Source organism: Pollicipes pollicipes, unplaced genomic scaffold (assembly GCF_011947565.3).
Source record: "Pollicipes pollicipes isolate AB1234 unplaced genomic scaffold, Ppol_2.1 Scaffold_3087;HRSCAF=3621_pilon_pilon_pilon, whole genome shotgun sequence".
In the NCBI taxonomy this organism is placed as follows: domain Eukaryota; kingdom Metazoa; phylum Arthropoda; class Thecostraca; order Pollicipedomorpha; family Pollicipedidae; genus Pollicipes; species Pollicipes pollicipes.
Window position 1 is genome coordinate 10,884,490 of NW_023596225.1, and position 20,395 is coordinate 10,904,884.

The 20,395-nt window shown below is 48.6% G+C and overlaps 1 protein-coding gene across 1 annotated transcript in view; it reads left to right on the forward strand.

Annotated features, from left to right (window-relative positions):
* Positions 1-19,910, forward strand: part of LOC119089366 (uncharacterized) — a 116,961-nt gene extending 97,051 nt beyond the window's left edge. The window contains exons 3-4 of the mRNA XM_037212036.1: positions 9,725-9,868; positions 19,796-19,910. Of these exons, the coding sequence (XP_037067931.1) occupies positions 9,725-9,868; positions 19,796-19,910 (259 nt within the window). The remainder of the gene's footprint in view (positions 1-9,724; positions 9,869-19,795) is intronic.
* The last annotated feature ends 485 nt before the right edge of the window (positions 19,911-20,395 follow it).

The following is a 20,395-nucleotide window of genomic DNA, read 5'->3' on the forward strand; positions in this document are numbered from 1 at the left end:
CACATCATTCTACAAATACCCACTCGTGCATGTGTGAGGCTTTTCGCACTCTGGAATGAAGAGACAAGACTCTGGAGGGCCGGGTGAGGTGAGGGGTGGGGGTGGGGGCTGGGCAAGTGAAACATTTGTAGGTCATTCAAGTTCAGAATGAGGATACTCATGGCTTGTTTACCGATCCCATATTCAGGTGTTTCTGCATTCGGTAGTAACCCACACCAGTGGTGGATGCAGACTTGGTAGACTAGATCATGCAAGCAAAGAGTACTGCGCTTTTTTGGCCCAAACTAGCTAATTCACCATTGTTTTACCCTCACTGAAAATCCCCGACAACCGTTTATGGCAGTCGAGAATTTCCACATGCGCTCCAACAAATGGGTATTTAGTGTACGATAGCATAGAAACTTATGTCACACAATCCTTGGCTTTGATGGCAATATAATGACCTATCTGGCAATGCATGCGTCTCAAAAGAGTAGGTTTTTTATCACATGCGTCCGACGGTTCAACGTTAAACCAACTCATTAGGCCACGTGGAGCTCAAATCAATTACGTCAAGTGATTACGTCAATGTCAATAACAGTTACTAAAGTAATAATCAGGATTGTTGCTGTACGTCTGACCGACTGGCAGGGCCATTTCCAGACGGATGCCTTTGTTAGGTATCATGTGGGATGTGTTGGTAGCGTGGCAGAGCCTTAAACCCAAGACCGACAGGAGGGTCGAGCAGTTAGCTCTTAAGTCGACTTTATATTGTCCCTGGAAACAGAAGATGTTTAGAAGCTTGACTTAAAGCAATCGGACTCTGCAGGCTTACGAAATGTCACCATTAGACCGTGAAAACGTGCTTTTGACTTCGGTTAAACAAACTGGATACTTTTGATCCGACACAATTGACACTTTCATGAGCGGATGTCGACGCAGCCAAAGCAGATCGATAGATAACGCGCTCGGCAATGCTGTGACATGATATTTCAAACTGGAAAATTCATGAGGGAATTTGTGCGGTGCTAAAAGGGTGTTAATAAAAGGGTCAGCACGTTTTTCTGGTGCAGTTTACACGAATCGGGTGGGAAAACATTTGCTTTTTCATCATAAGAGTTGGCATTAGGTAGCATTTGTCATAGAAGGAGCCAGCGTGCGCATTGGGGTGGTGAAATGGGAGATCATGCGAGCAGTAGGTATAGTTGTATCTTGCAATGTTATTATGCCTGCAAATTTATTGCATTCCTATATATATCCTATATAGCATTCATTAGCATATGTCACATACTTATGGAGTTTTCCAAAGGAGGGAAGTAGGAATACATGATTGGAACGTGGCCCGTGGCCGTGGCCGTCAGCTGTCGGCCCTCTCTATAATAGAATATTCAGTAAATATTTATATTTTTACTTGGTGATAAAATGCACTGTAAATTTGCTCTCGCCTCGCTTCCACCTTCACCTTAAGGACGAAATATGGCTATATGAAAAACTACATTTTTCGTGCTGCTTACGTGAACTGCATTGCGTCCCTCGGTCCCTCTCCCTTCAAGATATGAGCCAAAGTATTCTGTAGTTGCAGCTGTGTGCGACTTTGTTGGACTCACTCGTGACATGCTATTTTCTTAGAGACGCGCGCCAGGTCGTATGCACCTTATGTGCCTGTGTCGCCCATCCCTATATCAGTCAAATGTAAAAGAAGCGAGTGTTCCATAGATGCGTAGGGTTTTGAACTGAACAGTCATTTTGAAAACGATTCGGTGCACTTCACAGCCCTCCCCTTATCAATGCTTAAACCTCTCTAGCTACACGCTCGCGAAGATGTGCAGACTTTTACGGTGAAACTTTTCAAGGTTACCCAGGCATTCATAATGTCATAATAACATCATTCAAATCCTGTCATTCCATTAGTCACGCGGCGATCAAGACCAGTAAAAACTTACTCTTGGGACGTTCATATCTGGCGTTCTTGAGCACGATTTCCTGGTACAACGGCCGCTAATTGGCTCTCATTGCTGTGCAAGGCATGATGACGTTGTGGCGAGCATATTTACTAAACGGAGAAATCGTGTTGCCTGGAACGGTATTTCCACCCAAAAATTTACAAATTGTTATAAGGAAGCTTTTGTCATCACGCCCGATTTTTGCTTTAATATCTTCAAATGTGGGGCATTCCCTTTAATAGCCCGATGGTTGAATCTCGGTGTAGTAGGGAACCCCTGCAGTCGAAGCTCGGTACAGTAAGGCTCCTCTGCAGTCGAAGCTCGGTGTAGTAAGGCTCCTCTGCAATCGAAGCTTGGTGTAGTAGAGCTCCCCTGCAATCGAAGCTCGGTGTAATAAGGCTCCCCTGCAGTCGAAGCTCGGTGTAGTAGGGCTCCCCTGCAGTCGAAGCTCGGTGTAGTAGGGCTCCCCTGCAGTCGAAGCTCGGCGTAGTAAGGCTCCCCTGCAGTCGAAGCTCGGTGTAGTAGGGCTCCCCTGCAGTCGAAGCTCGGTGCAGTAGGGCTCCCCTGCAGTCGAAGCTTGGTGTAGTAGGGCTCCCCTGCAGTCTTGGGCCGGCCGGCCATGATGGGTGGGAGAGAGCGGGGGTGGGCTGATCTTCCGTCGAATCGCGGACGTTGGCGCACGCTCCGAACCGCTATCAGCTGCTCGCGGCTGCGCTAACCCATTCGCTGTGGCGACGAGGCGTAAGGTATCTGAGCTGAGGCGATGATGCAGTGCTGGCCATACAATAATCGTTTCGTTAATGGCAGTGGCTTCATCTGTGCCGTGCCACAGTTATCGCCAATGCGCAGCAATTTGCTCGATGTGCATGCAATAAGCCTCTCCATGCGAATCATATCATGCCTGTCCTACCAGCTATCAAACGGATTTAGCACCCGTTGGCAATAAAGATAATACACAGAGTTTTATCTTACTTTTTTGCCAGACTAGAAAGACATACGCAGTGGCAGCCTCATGCTTCCATGCAATGCCACGCAATCTCCAAATGTGAACTAATGTTGAACCGCATCGACTTGCAGGGCATGTGACCATTATCTTGTATTCCATGATCTGGGGAAGGGGCAGGGAAATGTTAGTATTTTGCACAGGCTCTCAAATAGCGTGTTTCATGTCATTTTACAGTGACACCGCTGAAGCCCAATGGCAGGCGATAAATTGTATTTGCAATGCTTGCAGGCTGCTCATTCAGCCCCGGATGACTCGAAATACATTTTACATGTTTGACGGATTAAGTATATGTGTGCGTATTATATATATATATATATATATATATATATATATATATATATGTATATATGTATGCATGTCATATCCAAGAGCAATGATACGAGCAGCCGTCTCAATCTTCTATTTTAGACTTCATCTCTAGTCGGGTATCATCCTTCTTCTCTCGAGTCTCTCTCTCGGTCTCCGACCTCGTCTCTCTCGCGTCTCTCTCTCTATCCCCTCCTCTCTCTACCCTCTCTCTCTCTCTCTCTCTCCTCTCTCTCTCTCTCTCTCTCTCTCTCTCTCTCTCTCTCTCTCTCTCTCTCTCTTATCTCAAGATGTGGCGGCAAGCATCAGGTGGGATGCAAAAAGCTCACATGTCACCATCGGTTTGCTTCTGAATGTAAACGACTGCTCTAGGCAACGTGATTTCGTTTTTTTGGAAATACGCTCCTCAATGCTTCATCGCTTGATTACGTCACGGAAAGTTTGTGTGACGTCAGAGCAGTGTCCTAGAATTGCTGACTCTGGATACAAAGCAACACCCCTCTGAATAGGAATTTTTCACCCCTTTTCCCCACATTTTACGTGAATTTTTCACTCTTGCCTGACATTGTCAAATCGCACATGCCGAACCCCTATTTTCCTTTCTGAGGTTTTCAGGTGTCTTCTACAACCGAGCTCACTTGAAACCACCAAGCATAAACGAGGCTCCACTGAGCCTGGACACCTATGGCTATGTCCCGCCTCACCTACACCTGAATCATGTCTCTGTATGCACAGAGCAAGGGAGCCAGGTACCTCCAAGCCCAGGAACCCAAGCGACTCCAGACGCTTGCACGCGTTTTGGTTTGCTGACAAAATGCATCACAATCGGCAGCTGTGTGCAAATACAAGGTTTTCACGCATCGCTCATTTTTTTTGGCCTCACCACCACACCACGAAAGCAGAGCCTGGTGCAAACACCAGCAAAGCCTGGTAGAAAATTTTACTCCACGTATTTCTTTTTCCCCGACGAAGCTTGACCACTAAATCGCATCACTCTCGAAACGCAGGAGTGAAAAACTCAAGAAACGTCTTCTAAATTTAATTTACAAGATGACTATCACCATTTGAGCACTCACGTTAGGATATTTTAAGTCAAGTCAGCTTATAACAAAATGTTCCCAGAAAAGTGTCGGTCTCTATATTTAGTTAACCAGCTTGTTTTTTCTTGGTATCATGCGAGTGTGATACCACTTTATTCTTCATTCCTTTTCGATTGCCTTTAGAGGTACCATCTTGCCTAAAATGTTGACCAATTTCTCTGCAAGGTGCTCCAACTGCAAACTTCTACGTATTTCATACATAAATTGGATAAATTCATCAGTCGCCCAAACATGTTTTATATGCACCCAAGAGTGAACAATTCACGGGGAATGAAAGGGACAATTTGAAGCACGGGACTTATTTTTACCGCCATTTTTGCCCTGTAAATCCTCAGTAAACCGTTCTCTTAGTTCACGGCGGAGCTCAATAATGATAAATCTAAGCCTTTCGAGTGTCTATTTCGCCAGGCTACCTGACAAGGCTATCCTAATCCCGCCATACAGAGCTTTGAGACAGACCTGACGCACCTAATACAGAAGTGTTTGATGGCGAAATTCTGCCCTCTGGAGGTGCTTATCATGCACACCTCTTACTTTCTTCGCATTTTAATCTCGTAGGTTGGTGGGCATGATTGATATATATATATATATATATATATATATATATATATATATATATATATTGGGGGGGGGGGGGGTGAGTGGGATGATTCTGCCTGCCAGCAGACCATGCAAAAGGTACTGAATTTTTGTTTTCGGGGGGAGCAGGAAGAAGCCAGTAAGCCTCCTATGGACCAGGTAATTGCCTTACCTTACCTGCTTTCAACACATGATTGGTAACCAGGGTTAGCCATTTTCTGATTTTATCCATCGAGTTTCGTCCTAAGACAAACTGAGATGCCACAAGGCATGCATTAGGCTTATTTTACTCTATTATTCTTGGTTATTTGCCCCAAATTTCTTGAAATGGTCCCTCATGGCTGCTTCAACCAGATGTTTTCTATAGTTATCATGATTTGCTGACTGGCAAATGACTGTACTGTAAATATGCACCATATTTTTTAACACGGGGATACTCTAAGTTGCATGGCAATTATAATATGACTCCAATATTAGTATACAACAGATAGCCAGACCATCCCATTTAAAATGTGAAGCATCTCAAACTTTGCTATTAAATATGAATAAACAAGCCTTAATAAATGCCTTTGCTTCAGCTGAAAAGGCAAGCAGCAATACTGGCATGGTCATCTAATAATTATATTACTTTTGGAGAAGAGAGATTGTTTTGTGGAGCATACCCATTATTACCGTTGACATAGGTAAACCATGGCAATCAAAATAGGTTGTTCAAAGTGATTTGAAGTGTTTTGATTCGTGTGTTGTCAACTTTGTCTGATGTCAACAAGGATACACAAATGAACTGAATAAAAATGCAAGTTGAAACCATCCAAAAATTAGCTTTATCATGTTTTTATCACAAGTGCTGATGTCAACAGATAAGTGACTTGAGATGATTTTCAACATATGGGCTACTCTAAGTTAGGTTAAGCTGGTGAAGCGCATGGCAAGTGGCAATAGGAATTGTGCAGGAAGCAGTAACTCACAACTGCGATCGCTGGCATTTGGGCTTCGTTGTGAGCGTTTGCACACGTGAAGAGGCAAAAAAATCGTCCACATGCCCACGAGCGTGGGAAAGTCATATCAACGCTTGCCTATCATAAAACAGACTGAAACGCTCCCGTCGTTCAAAGTTCTGTTAAACACATATTTCCACATCACGCTGAGTGCGGCGAATTTACGCGCATTACAACACTGAAAGCGAAAATATGTTTTAGTGGCCTGAACCTTTTAAGCGATGACGTGTGGGGAGACAGTTTGTGGGCAATTTGTGGGCACACTTCAATGTCTCCCAACTTTTTTAACGGTCATGTTAGTTTGGTTTTTGATATGCACCTCGTCTTGACTGCGTAAATTCCTCCGCCTAAAAAAAATAACCGCTCACTGAAGGCGTGAATTCGCCATATGAACCCCATATGGCGTCATAGTATCGTCAATCTGAGTTTGTGCACCAGCTCTTTTTATGAAAGGAATAGGACAAGCAATTTAACTCATAAATACCACTTCAAACATCTTTGTTATTAACAAAAATAAGCGTGCTGCAGATATGTGGATTTAAAACTAATGAAGTCATTATCATCTTTGCACAAAAGCTATCTAGACGTTGACATATCTAGACTCTGACAATTAGGAAATGCTGCTATCATAAATCTAGAGCTGTTTCAAATCACATTGCCTTCTAATGTCTGTTTGGTGCTATGAAATGTGCATATATGAAAATTATCTTCATAAATTCCCTCACAAGTTAGTTGAGAACGCTAGTTTAGGAGTGATTTTATGCTTAGGCTTAAGTAAACGTTCTGGATATATGCCAGGGGGTCTCAATTTGGTGATAAAGCATATGTTAGAGCTGCTAAGTAAAACAGAACCATAACTTGAGCATAGGACTAAATCCATTCAGTGCAAGATTTAGGCTGCTTTCGGGCTTACATCTTTCTTACATCTTATAATAGCTTGCATGCTGGTTGATCGCTTCATAAGGCAATTTCCACTAGGTAGATTGAATTGGTTGTCCCATGAGAAGAAAACCACCTCATGTGTGGCTGCTTGGCGTGTTGATTCATACAAGTTTAGATGACGTCATTGAACCATTTGAATCAATCAAAAGTCATTATTTGGCTGTTTTTTGTACAATATGGGCAACTAGAACACTCAATATCAATCTAGTATTGGAGTATTGTGTATGTAAAGGTAAGGAAGAGGCCTGCCTCACTCACTTTTTTGGCATGAATGAAAGGAATCCTTTGAAACCATTCATCTTTTTGATGGGCATTATTGCAGTCTCATTCACTGAAAGGAAGGAAGTACAATCGATTCCCCGAAAAAATTATGGTGTGTAAAATGCACTTGAATATAAAATTCAACAGTCAGCATCTTTGAGACCTGCCTTCCTTTTTCTGGCTGTAAATCATGTTAAGGAGACAGTTCAAACCATTTATATTTGTATGATACAGGTGAAGGCTTTTTTACCTCTGCGCACGTGTGTGCGTGCGTGTGTGTTGGAATAGTATAATACATGACGATATCTTTGTGTGTTTTGGCGCGCAATGATATGAACCAGAAAATACAACAGAATGTTAGTTCTAGCTTACACGTGAAAATTTTTGTTTAGCTACGGCCTGTGCTCCCGGACCAAAGACGCTTGCCCAGGGTGGAATGTGAGGCATTTATGCCACTGTCATCAATTAGACTGCAACCAAAAGTTCATCCGTTAATCTTAATCTAAGGTCCTCATTCGCGCAGTTTCCGGCCGAAGAGCATATTTGTACGAACAAAGACACTACCTCGCCAAAACTCCCGCTGATCCCAAATGAAGACTGCTGTCATGCGTTTCCGGCGGCTTAGCGCAAGTTCTATTTTGAGCTGACTCACGTCATCGAATCGCTCTGCGTCGCATTAGCCGCAGAAAGATGGCAGCCCGGGGCGCTCTGCGTTGGCCGCCGCCAGGGTGGGAGACGCTGAGGCAAGGCGGCCATCGGGCTCAACGTTCAGCGAGCAGGCCGACCCCCGTCCATCAGCTCAAAATCTGCCCACCCTAATGCAGTTGCAGCGGGTGACAAGATCACGCGCGCCACCGCGCTGACTCAGTGCCGGTGTGGCCGGGAGAGAAGCGATGTTAGGTCTGGGTCCCTGAGGCGATGCCTCCTGCTTCACAAGCAGCTGTGATATGCCTCGGCCACGCTGTACAAGAGAGGCCAGCGCGGGCCTCGGGTGACGCGGCAACATTGCACGTCATTTTTGCTGGGGTGCGTGTGCGAAAGTATAGGGACTTTCGACATCTGAGGAGGCTAAGGGCACGACCATCCGCACTGGGCCGGTTCCAGGACGCGTGGCCGCTGCTTCGCCAGGCGAGCCGGCAAATGAAAAGAGCTGAGCAAGCCAGATCAGGAAATAACCGCAGAACGACAAAATGCCCAGCACGATTTTGTCTATCTGTGTTGGTCTAGGGAGCACATGCGTTGGGAAATATGCACAGGCGGAGAGTGCCCAACCATCAAAATGCTTAGTCTGCTGCATCCCTGATTCCAAACATTCCTAACCACAGAAAGTCGACAAATTGCAAGGATGTACAAGTCGGCAAGGACAACTCCGCATTCATTGCGTCTGGCGTAAGCAAATTATCGTGATGACTTCAGTCGTGTGAGCCATGGCGTTGTTAATGCGTCTACCCAACGCCTGTGGCTGTGTCTCTCTTGCTGTTCTTTGGCGACGTTTCGAACATTTCACAACACATTCGGTATGTAATTAAAGTTTACAAGCACGCATGCTATTTTCTGTACGTAAGTAGGCTGCCATGGCTAGACCAGATCTATTACCAACGATCGCTATACTTGATCTTAGGCTGGTTCTTAGGCTCGATTTTGCACTGAACCTGAGTCAAGTCATGACTGTGCGCAGACTTGCCCAAAAAGGTGATATTCCACCTCTCACAAGCAGAAAATTCCGAATTTGAATTCCGTCTTTGATCCCCAGTTTAGTTAACTCGGGTGAGAATCACGCGTCACATTTGACGGCACGTGGCGTCACTTGCTTTTTGATGCGTGTACGACGCGCTTAAAAAAAATGTTTGTTTGAGTAAACGCCCATAACACAGCGCCGAACCGCGCTACACTTCCCCCCACGAAATAGTGCGTACGTTTCTTGCATACATTCGCGCCACGTCCATCCAATGCGAGCTTAACTTGTATTTTAAGTTGGTAAACGCAACTCAATCAGCTTGTGAGTTTCCACATAGCCCAAATACTGCATGATCACACAGTGACTTTGCGGAGCTGTCGTGCAATGCACTACGTGTTTGCGACCATGAAAATTCATGGATTTCATGTAAACAGGAAAGCAAGCAAAGTGGACTCGGATTTGGCCTCGCCTGCATGACTGCGTTCGTTCGCTCCATTCAGTCATTCATTCACTACGTCTGAGCTAGCTGTGGATGCCACCAGCCCTCTTCACAAGATTTTTCGTTACTGACGCTCCCATCAAACATCAATCAGTTTGTGACCGCTGATAATTGCATAGCGTCGGCCAGCAATCTGCTGCACGCGCACTCAAATTACGTGTAAACAAACACCGACGCGCTCCGTGATAGCAGCTAAAAGCCCCGGCCCCTGTTTCCGCGCTCGACCACTGCATTATGCAACGGCATCCTCGTAACCTCATCTCAGTCTCAAGTAATTGGTTTGCGAGCAAAGTGCTGCGTCCAGCCCGTGGTGTGTAGTTATCCGTGTCATAGATCAGCCAGCGCCCACCCCGACGATGGCGCCCCTGAGACGAGCTCCGAGGAGGCACTGCTTCTCGCAGAACGGTCGTCGAGCTCTGTACGTGCTTCGCAGGGGCACGAGTGGAATCGACATTGACCTGCGGCGCGTCGACATCGACCAGTGCCCGCAGAGGCGGAACAGCACCGACGTCAATATCTTCGCCGGTTCCGACAAATGCAAGGAGAGAACGACAAAGGTGGGTGCCATCGGCATGATGTACCGCAGGCCTGACGCTGGGACGCCGACTTCCTCTCCGCGATGCGTGAGCTGGGGTGAAAGAATGGATTCGTGGTAGTTGTGCAGCGACCGCGCCGGAATCCTTGACCAGTAACGAGGCTCCGGCACACGCTGCTGCAAGGAGCGTTAGTGTGATTTTAGACGTCGTATTTGAAGTTTCTACCTTTCCTCGGTGATCTATTTGGGCGCGTCACAAAACATTACACATTATTTGGTTGCATCTGATTATCGATATATCACCATCTGCTTAGATTTCATGATTCGCCACACCTCGTCAAAATATCGACAATGCGTCGAGCATAAAGCATCTAAATCGGCACTAAAATACTGTATCAAATACCATCCAGCTGAGTTGGCGTGGAAAGGTCGGCACCTCAAAATGAACATATACCGGTCATGAGGCGGGCGGGTTTCCGGGAGAGGAGCTCGCCGCCGCAGCGCGCCCCCGCATCAGACGTCGCCCCCCGAGCCATTGACTGATCAGTTCCGGTATTGTCGACGGGAACGACACAGCGCGGTCCCGGTCGCCGCCGGGGGGAGGGTGGGACGAGCTTGGATGAGTGCCAGGCGGGGCGGGCACGCCGCTGGCAACCTATCAAAGGCTTCATTCAGTTTACTGCGAGACATCAATAGGTAGCAACGTAGCTTCAATGGCTTGTGTAATGATGAGGACAACATTGCTCGTATATTGTTGTGCTGCGGGAGAGGGATTGGCAGCCTCAAACAGGCCATTAACCGAGACGAGGCTTCATTTAGCGGCGCGTTGGAGGCATGTTGGACACTGATAGCTCGTTGAGGGGGGGGGGGGGGGGGAAGCTGTGATATGCTGCGACTCGTCGTCATATGATATGCCATGGCTTGTCGCCATACGATACGCCGAGAGTTACTGCCATGGCGATTACGAGCTTAAAGACATGCTTTTGGACGAGAACAGTTTAAATGCACCGGAAGATCAGTCCCGAACCGTGCGTGCTCCACCAAAAATGTTTTGGACGAGAACAGGTGTGTGCGCCAAAGGATCAGTCCCGGGCCGTGCGTGCCTCACCGTGCTCCGCGCTCATCCCGGCTGGTGCCCCACCGTGCTCCGCGCTCATCCCGGCTGGTGCCCCACCGTGCTCCGCGCTCGTCCCGGCTGATGCCCCCACCGTGCTCCGCGCTCATCCCGGCTGGTGCCCCACCGTGCTCCGCGCTCATCCCGGCTGGTGCCCCGCCGTGCTCTGCGCTCGTCCCGGCTGATCCTAGCCAACAACCTAACCATTGACGGAACACTGTTCGAACACAGTCTGTCTTGTATCCCATTACAATGGCGAGATATCGCAGTGACAAGTGCCATTTGGCACTCATTATTAATTTCGCCACTGCTCGATAAAAAGGAGAAGGAAATCGGAAAGGTCTAATCACAAATTCATAATGGACGATGATACATCATTTGAATTTTAGTCGCGCGCTGGTGCCAGTTCTCACCAGCATCGGGAGGAAGTTTTACGAGAGACAAAGATGTATTCTGGATTGAAGGACACTAATCAATGACTATACACGTTGGAGTGTACGCACCATTCAGTTCTGTACTAAACTGGTTTTGCGCGCCAATATTCCATAGCATCTCGCTATGCAACTATATTGCACAATTGCAGGCATGCGGGGGTTTTCGCATATTGAATGATATACGTCTTTCGGCAGAAAATAAAAATTCGGACACTACAAAAATGGAGAGCACTCGAGGTCGTACCTAGATGTGCGTGTTTAAAGGGTGGTGCGTACCTTTCCGTCTTGCTCTACCCTGTACTGGGACTTATATCCTAATTCACAATCACATTTTAGTCGTGCCGTGTCGTCTGGCAGTGTCCTGGCATATGGTGAGGAGTGGTGCTAGTGATGTGTTTGGATGTATAGATCGGGGATGACCATATAACACGGGTGACAAAAGTGCATTGTTCCTCTCGAAATGACAAGGGAACCATCGCCAGGGGTTTGACCAAACGCATGATTACCCGGTACATCTTGTATCTCTTGCCATAGCGGCATAGGCTCATTACTGCTCAACGCGTCGAGCCACCTTGTAGCCAAATGCCATTACGTGGGGGCAATGGCTTAAGCCTGCTCGTGGGCGTAATTGGCAATTGGTTTAGAGTCGCCGGGACCATATTTCGGGACCAAGTGAGGTCGTAAAGTGAAATGGACCTCGACGCCACCAATGCTTCAAAACGAATTACCGTTTTCCCCGGCATGCTCGTAAAAAACTTACAAGCGTCACAATAACGAAGAGACGCTGGCGCCGACACGACGTCCTTCGACGTCCTTCGGCGCTCATTCAAGGAAACGGACCGGTGGCCGGCTCTTGGCACCGAGCACCGGGAGCCCAACCCCAACGGTGCACTGGACCGTGTCCAACGCTCCTCCCAATCCATCAGTCGCTCCAGACACTTTCCGGACGGTGGACTGGACTGTGTCCAACGCTCCTCCCAATCCATCAGTCGCTCCAGACACTCTCCGGACGGTGCACTGGACTGTGTGCAAACGCTCCTCCCAATCCATCAGTCGTTCCAGACACTCTCCGGACGGTGCACTGGACCGTGTCCAACGCTCCTCCCAATCCATCAGTCGCTCCAGACACTCTCCGGTTGGCCAAGACATGCTTGCTCAGAGCTGCCTGTGCCCCCAAGTCGGTCAGGTCAGGTCGAATTACATCCAGTCAGTGTGTCTCGGCGCAGCCCTGTCCGGTCTCGGAGCCGGTCCACACCTGGCCCTCGCCCAGCCCCTATTCTGGGCGTCTCTAATGCACCTCGTGGTTTAATTCCCAGCCTGATCCCTCGATGGGCCCTATCCTGATCCCCCCCCCCCCCTCCTGCCTTGACTGCAGCCCCGTCTGCCACCAGTCGCAGCAGAGAGGAGCCTCCGCTGGGGGCTCAGGGCGGGAACCGCCGCCAGGCCTCCTCCGGGCTGTCAGCCGTAATCTTCGACCCTCGTCGGCCGCCTCGCAATTAGCTGGCGGGCGGCGGCCAGGGCGGGAAGACGGCCGGCCGCCGGCGGCTCTCCCCGGGCGACCATCAGCTCAGCCGGCGCGGCCGGCCCCATTGATTATGCAGATAGCCGGGAGAGTTGCCATCGCGCCTGTCCGAACGCGGCCGACCCACCTCCGGTAATCCCCTTGGCGCCGGCTGCGGCAATAAGCCCGGCCAGGGCGGCCGGTCGGAGCGCCTCCGCCGCGACCGGCCGACTGGACAATATCGCCGGGAGTGCCGGCCGCGCGCCGCCGCCCCACGTGCGCCACCCGCCGCTCCAGCGAGACGAGGTGGTCCCAACGGCCTGTTGTCGGGGACCGCCGGTGGGCACGAGTGCAAGCTGGGCTGGTACCGGCCCGGGCCGCCGGCGGGCGTCGGTTCCGTCCGGGCTGGGCTGCAGGTGTTGCGGGATGGTCCGCAGGTTGTGTATGTTCTTGGTCAGCTGTAAGGGTAGTAGTATCTACGTGGCTGAGAAAGACGTTGAGTTCATGAAGACCTGTGGATAGCTTACTTGAAGATGGGATAATGGCCGGCAGTTTTATTGGCGAATGGGAAGATATGACCATTCATGTCCGACTTGCCAGGCAAATTTTGTTCCGCAAAATTCCTAGATAATAGGAGATCAGCTAATTAATGAACGCCATCATAACGTTTTAACAATTTTGAAAATATTAAATATTGTATTACGTGATGCACGTCCTGGACGTCTACATTACGTAACAATGTTAATTTGAAGAACGCTGCACAATCGGCACCATGCTCATTTATGAACGAAGAGCAGTAACAATAATTCAAAAGGCAGTGCGCTCACATACCCCAACCGAGTAAAACACGAACGGGCACAACTAATGCAGAATAATTATGTCTACACAGGTGTCTGGCCTCGGGGCAAATGCACGGTCACCGTGTGATGGCCTCCTGAGCCGCACTTATCCCACGGACTTGACAGAGGGCCGGCAGCTGAGCCTTATTTTCATCGCCGGCTTCAAGTTTCTTATTTGGACTGACTTAAGTTTCTTATTTGGACTGACTCATCAATTTCGACCTTGTGACACGCCAATCAGTGCTAAGAAGCTCAACCGCAAAGCTGGTGTTTGATTCTAAATTGGGTCATCGAAATGACATTTGAAATGTTCGTCCAGCAGTACACTCAATGTTCCCAGGTCTCCCTTTGAGAGATGGGTCTCTGAGAATGGTTGAGACCCGGCAGCCCATGCTTGCCCACATATGACTACGCCCAGTGCATCACGAAGATGCAGGCGATTCTCAATGCGTCTCTCCTTGGAGATCACTGGTGAAGGCTCAAAGCTATCTGCGCTCGTCTGTTTTTACATGGGTCAGTTGTTCATGGCTCGCTTGTTCTCTTTTTCGGCTTATTTGTGAAAACTTCGGCAGTTGGTTATGGTCATTTTTGCAATGCGATATGAATTCTGACTGCAATTTCCCAAATCGTGAGTAATTCGTACAAATTGTCAATGTCAAGGCATGACGAACTTTCTCTCATGCAACCAAAAGGCCTCACTCAGCATCGGAACCGCCGACTTCTTTGTTGACTGTAGAGACATAACGTTCTTTTTTCTTCCATTATGAGCGGGCGGTATCTGGTAATGAAAAAGATCGGTGAATATAGCCTTGAGAATGCCTGGAAGTATTCAAGTTACCAATGGCTTTTCATTGGGAACCCAGATACAACTGTGGTAAGACATGGCGAGACCCATTTGAAATATAAAAGGACATCCCCTCTAGTGGAAAACCTTCGTGCTGGCCGTGAAGAAATGATGGATCACACCGTCATGAATTTAGCCTTGAAAACACATACCAGCATTTACGTTTTCACTTCACAACTGTGTCACGTAGGCTATAGAGTTATGTAAGCATATCAAGAAAGTGTTTTGTATCGACGCAGAGAATGCCGTTTCACCGAAAAGTTATGCACGCTCATCACAAAAAGGGGCGGCCCGCCCGTCAACGCACGCCCACGAGTGAACACGCAGCTCCTTCGGTATCCCGTGGGATCTATCTCGCGAAACGACAGGTCGACCTAATGGAATCAATATAGGCGTCGTAGTGCAATATATATATATATATATATATATATATATATATATATATATATATATTCTAACAGATAAAAAAGCGTCGTGACGCTCCTAGAAAAGAACTGGAGTTTGCGCCCACATGGAGAACTATGCCAAGCCCACGTGGGGCATGGAAGGTGAGTTTAAGAAAGGCAGCGCTTGGCTCCTAAGGAATGCTACACATTTAAGAGAAGAAGGTAAGCTCTCCTCCATTACCCGGCTAACGTGCCCGAACCGGCTCAGCCGCTGTCTACAGCAGCCACGTCTACGCTGGGTGTGAATCTAACGATATCTGAGACATACCACGGCTGTATTTCCCACGGGAGTGGCTCCCAACCGCCAGACATACCCAGGAACGACGAAAATACTTTTGAAATTGTAAAACATGACACTCTGGTTCAGATCAAACGACGCAGACTCAAAGAGCTAGATCGAAGAGCCTCCGAACACGGTATCCAGTCAGAGGCATACCCTGGACTCTTTGAAAAAGACGTGAACACCATGATGACCCAGTCGGAAAGACGGGGACATGTTTGTTCTGATAGACAAGACTGAACAGGTGCAAAAGCCAAACAGCATCAGGAAGATTTGAGGAAAGGTAATCAAAAAGCATAAAAAGGGCCAATTGGAGAAAAACAAGTGCTCAGGGGACGTTGAAGAACAAAACAGCGGAGTATTGTCCGTGGACTGCTACAGGACACCCAAACTACCGACGGTTCGAGAGACTCTTGGAGCGAAGTTTTGTCCGTGGACTGCCACAGCATACCTAAACGACCGGCAGTTCGGGAGACTCTTGGAGCGGAGTATTGTCCGTGGACTGTCACAGCACACCCAAACGACTGACAGTTCGGGAGGCTCTTGGAGTCTCCTGCAGTGATTACCAAGCGGGGACATAATTGGCAGACATCTGGTTTTCGCAAAACATCTTAACCGAACTCCTGGCATTTGTACCCGCGCACCTCACTGATTCTGACGACTTTGTCTTGCGTGACAGACAACCTTCATGTTAAGCTTCCCCAGGCAGCATTTTCCCTTTTTGCGCGAGCGGTTTTTTATGGAAGCATCTCGGGCAACTTAACGTTTCTACATACGAAAAAAGCTGTCTCTTGCGACTGGTGAATGACGTCCTCAGCAGTTTGGCCGGCCTTCCAGCCACCTCTGTCATAGGGCGAGTCCGCGGGGGATTCTTCCGAGCTCTTAGGTCTCTGAGGCTCATCTGCGCACGTCTGCCATGGTAAACGATATGGTAGCTAGCCTTGTTAACAGGATCGTCGGGGGTATGAAGAGCCTGATTCACGCAGCGCGGACGAGTGTGCCTACCTGCCAAGCTGGTAAGGTCATGAAGAGGCTGATTCACGTAGCGTGGACGAGTGTGCCTGCCCTGCCAAGCTGGTAGGTCATGAAGAGCTTGATTCACGTGGCGTGGACAAGTGTGCCTACCCTGCCAAGCTGGTAAGGTCATGATGAGCCTGATCATTCGTCATGAGGTCATGGTGTCGTGAGGTCATTCGTGTCACACCTGCTGTTGCGGCTTTCGTGACAATGCATGACGAGAAAAGTTATTGACAGTCACCTGCACTTTGTGCCAGGCACAAGGACATTCTCAGTTCTGCATGGGCAAGGGTAAGAGTCCAATTCACTACGGGCTTAATAGGCATCTCGGAGACGCTGGCTCCCGAAGACTCCACACGTCGCACGGTGGATTCGTTCTCAAACAGCAGTTCGACGTTCTTAGTGTAAATTAAACACCGACGTCCTTCTCTAGCTTCTAAGCATGTCGTATGGATTTCGCGCAGGCCAAACGGATGGGTCAATCTAGATGACAAGTTTAAGATCAGTATCGGTTTTGCTTTTTTAGTTACGGGACCATTTTGATATTTCGTGGGACAACCTTGGCTCGGGTCTGACTCGGTGACGCTTGCATTGCCCACATGTATTTGTGTGTTTGTGTTTGGTAATATTGAGCTCAATGTCCCCAAACGCTAAAGCGTGTTTGATTGTGTAGAGTTAAAAGTTTTCTTTTTCATATCAAGTTTTGCAAAAATAGGATTGTTTGTTCGGAGTTCCGCAACAACGCAAAAACTAGGATTGCTTGTGCAGATTAATGGTTATGTTTTGCAGCGTAACTTTTGGTAGCTCGCGACTAGATACCATTGTGGTAGCTCTCCACGTTTTTGACTCGCTTACGTTCGCACGTGGGACTATGTGAGTCGTTTCTGTTGTTAATGTGTGCGAGAGAAAGAAGATGCGATGTCATCTAGGGATCGACGGAGGAGATTACCGGGTCATGGCTTCCACCCCCTAAGCAATGAGAAAACGTGTGATATCTTTATGCTTAATATTCGGGCGTTTGTCAGACACTGGGTACGATAATTTTAATTTGCCGCCTCCCCGCCCACTCCTGTATGGTCCATGCTTGGTCCCCTGATGTTTCGCACATTCTCGTGAACAAATACAATGCGAACAAATATTGATGGTTTCGTAGGAGCTTCTAATCGAGGGTAGTTTTATTCACTGTATAAAACTTACTTCCAGCCCTTTTTACCATAAAATAAAACACTCATCTGACCAGGAAATGTCGATGCATTAGTCAACGCACCTTTATCATATTTAGTACGGCTCTGCTTAGGCTGCCATTGCATATATTTATAATTCCCGTTTGCTGTTGCCGCGGTGAGTTGCTGGTTGCCAACCAGATGTGATCTCCACTCCACCCCTACAGGCACACACAAACACACCTACACACGCATGCGTGAGCCCAGCAAGCGCGCTCAACACTGCATCTAGGGAAAACGGTTTTTCCTTCCATATGGTGATTTTACGCTTCTGAGCTGTCTGTTTGGTGTTTGCAAGAGTTGGTAATTTGCATTGCTGGCGATTTTCACCAGCCTTTCCCGGACCGGGAGCCGGTTCCTGCAGTCAGACTACTCAGGCTGGGGTGCTGCACCATCCAAGAGCCAAATTTATGGGCGATTGCTGCGCACTGCGACTTGCGCTTGCCGTCCGTAGAAAAGCGCACAACGTGCCCCCTCGTCGCACTGTTTGGGATATGCACAATGACTCCCCGTCTCCCAATTCAGTTGTTTTACGTTGGCATCTCGAGTAGCTCGCTCGTTTTTCAAAACAAATGAAACAAGCATACATTTGCATGCATTTTGAAGTCAGACAGGGCAGGGAGCAGAAAAACATTGTAAACAATGTCTGGATTCCCAGCGGCTGCGGAGCTATGGCAGTCTCCTGCTGGGAGAAGAAGTGACGCGTGTTAGATACATCTGGTGGGCCAGGGCGAACTGCTAACGTCTGGTGGGCCAGGGCGAACTGCCGACGTCTGGTGGGCCAAGGCGAACTGCTGACGTCTGGTGGGCCAAGGCGAACTGCTAACGTCTGGTGGGCCAAGGCGAACTCCCAACCGCATGCAGTCATCACAACTCACAAAATACGCCTCCATTCCGCTCAGTGGCTTCGTTCCCAAATGGCCTGCAAGTTGATGTCCTGTTATAAACGTCCACTGGCTCAACCTTACCATGGATTTTCTGGGCTTAATTAGGACTGAAAAGAAACGTTTCATAGGCACCCACGCAGTGGGAGGATCAAACATCCTACAGTTTCAGCAAGGTATACAACATGGAAATCCGAACTCCTCCGAAATTTTGTGCGTGCTTCACAACGCTGCCAGAAGGAGCTCTATCTCTTGTCTCTGATATGAACCAGCCTTTTATAATGGGTCGACATATGTTCGATAATGCACCGTGACCAGTCGCCTAATCCGTTTTGATGGCTCAGCGCCGGTTTCATCAAGACGCTGCCATGACGTACATAGAATAAATGTGCACCTTTCCAAGTAAAGATCACCCTTTCTTAACGGCCACTAAACAAATGTTATAACCAAAGAACTCTTTTTACGGAAAATAGTCTTCACTCACAGAAAGCATTCGTTTGGTTCACTTTGGTCCCGTAGCAGTAAGTACTCGCTGTGAGCCCACTACACAGCTTGCATTACACTACGTGCATTGAAATTCTGCTTTCAAATCCTGCTGGTGGGGGCCGACCTTGAATTGACGTAAGATTCGCCCCATGCGTAGCGTCGAAGCCGTGCCTCCTCACAGGGCTGATGGAGCTTATCTCGGGCGTTGGTGCCTCGTTTAGCACTGTTACACTGCCTGCTACGCTGTAAATGTATACTTCTAGCGAAGTATAATACGTAAATTGTCATGCAGAGATGAGCGAGGAACTTTGATTAGGCATACTTAATTTGATATATGCTATGGCTGTCATAGGACCCATGAAGAGTTGCTTTTTTATTCATCATTGCGGTTTTTGAGAATGGTGAGCAAAAAGCCCGATGACAAATTCCGGCAAGTTGACATTTTAATCGTAACTCTTAGTTGTTCAAGATGGATTTGACAACTGTCGTCCCAGTCAGGATCGGACATGTCTAATCGAATTGCGTGCATTCACGGATAAACGTTGAGCCTAAAAGGTGTGACCATCCTTTTAATAGCTTTTTGTTGTTGTTGCAAATTTTGCCATACCAGCAAGCCGTTGGGTCTTAGCTTGTCATGCCAGTATCTATCGTAAGGTAAGAGGTGATGTATAGGATATCGATAACCAAATCCTGGCAGGTATTTCCGACAACGCGACATCATCCCGACTTAAACTAATTGTGTCTCTGCACATTTGCGCTAGTTCCTCCACGCACGTGTTCGATAATCTGTGACAAGGTCATTTTGATACCTGTATGCTCCCCGCAATACGACGCCATTTTGTGAGCGCCCGTTTTCTATTGTGAGACGGCCGGACACTGCCCAGCCCTCGCCTGCGGCCAGCCCGCTCAAGATGCTGTCGCCGCCCACCGGGGCCGCCTGTCGCGACGGCACCTGTCACAGCCACCTGTCACAGCCGGCCCGTCACACCGCCGCCGGCCCGGCGCAAACATGTTGACGCCCTGTCGGCGCGCACGGAGCGCATCCGTGGACGGCTTGTCCGTCTGAGTCGCTAGGCCGACCGTGCCGACGCTGGCTGCGAGCAGTCCGCCCGTACCGGGGGTGGCCGACGTGGTCCGCCCGCCCGGTGGGCCGGCTCGATCCGTTATTGACGGCTCTGTTGTGGCGACGTCCCCCGGGGAGCCCGGAGAAACGGCTGTGGGAGCACCGGACGGCACTGCCAGCGCCGCCACCGTGCAGGTGCTCGTCATTGTGGCAGTAGATTGAAGGCTAGCTTTATTTTTTGCGACGCATATGCAGGATGCTTCATGCCAAATGCATAGGTCTCCACAAACGTCGTGGCAGATGCTGTGGTATACCCATAATGTGTGCCCATGTGATGCTGTGTGCCCAATGCACCGGCGTGTATTGCGTTGACTGTCTAAAACCGTGTGTGGTACCCCACATGATATAGTGTTTTCCATTCAGGATGCATTCTTTTGA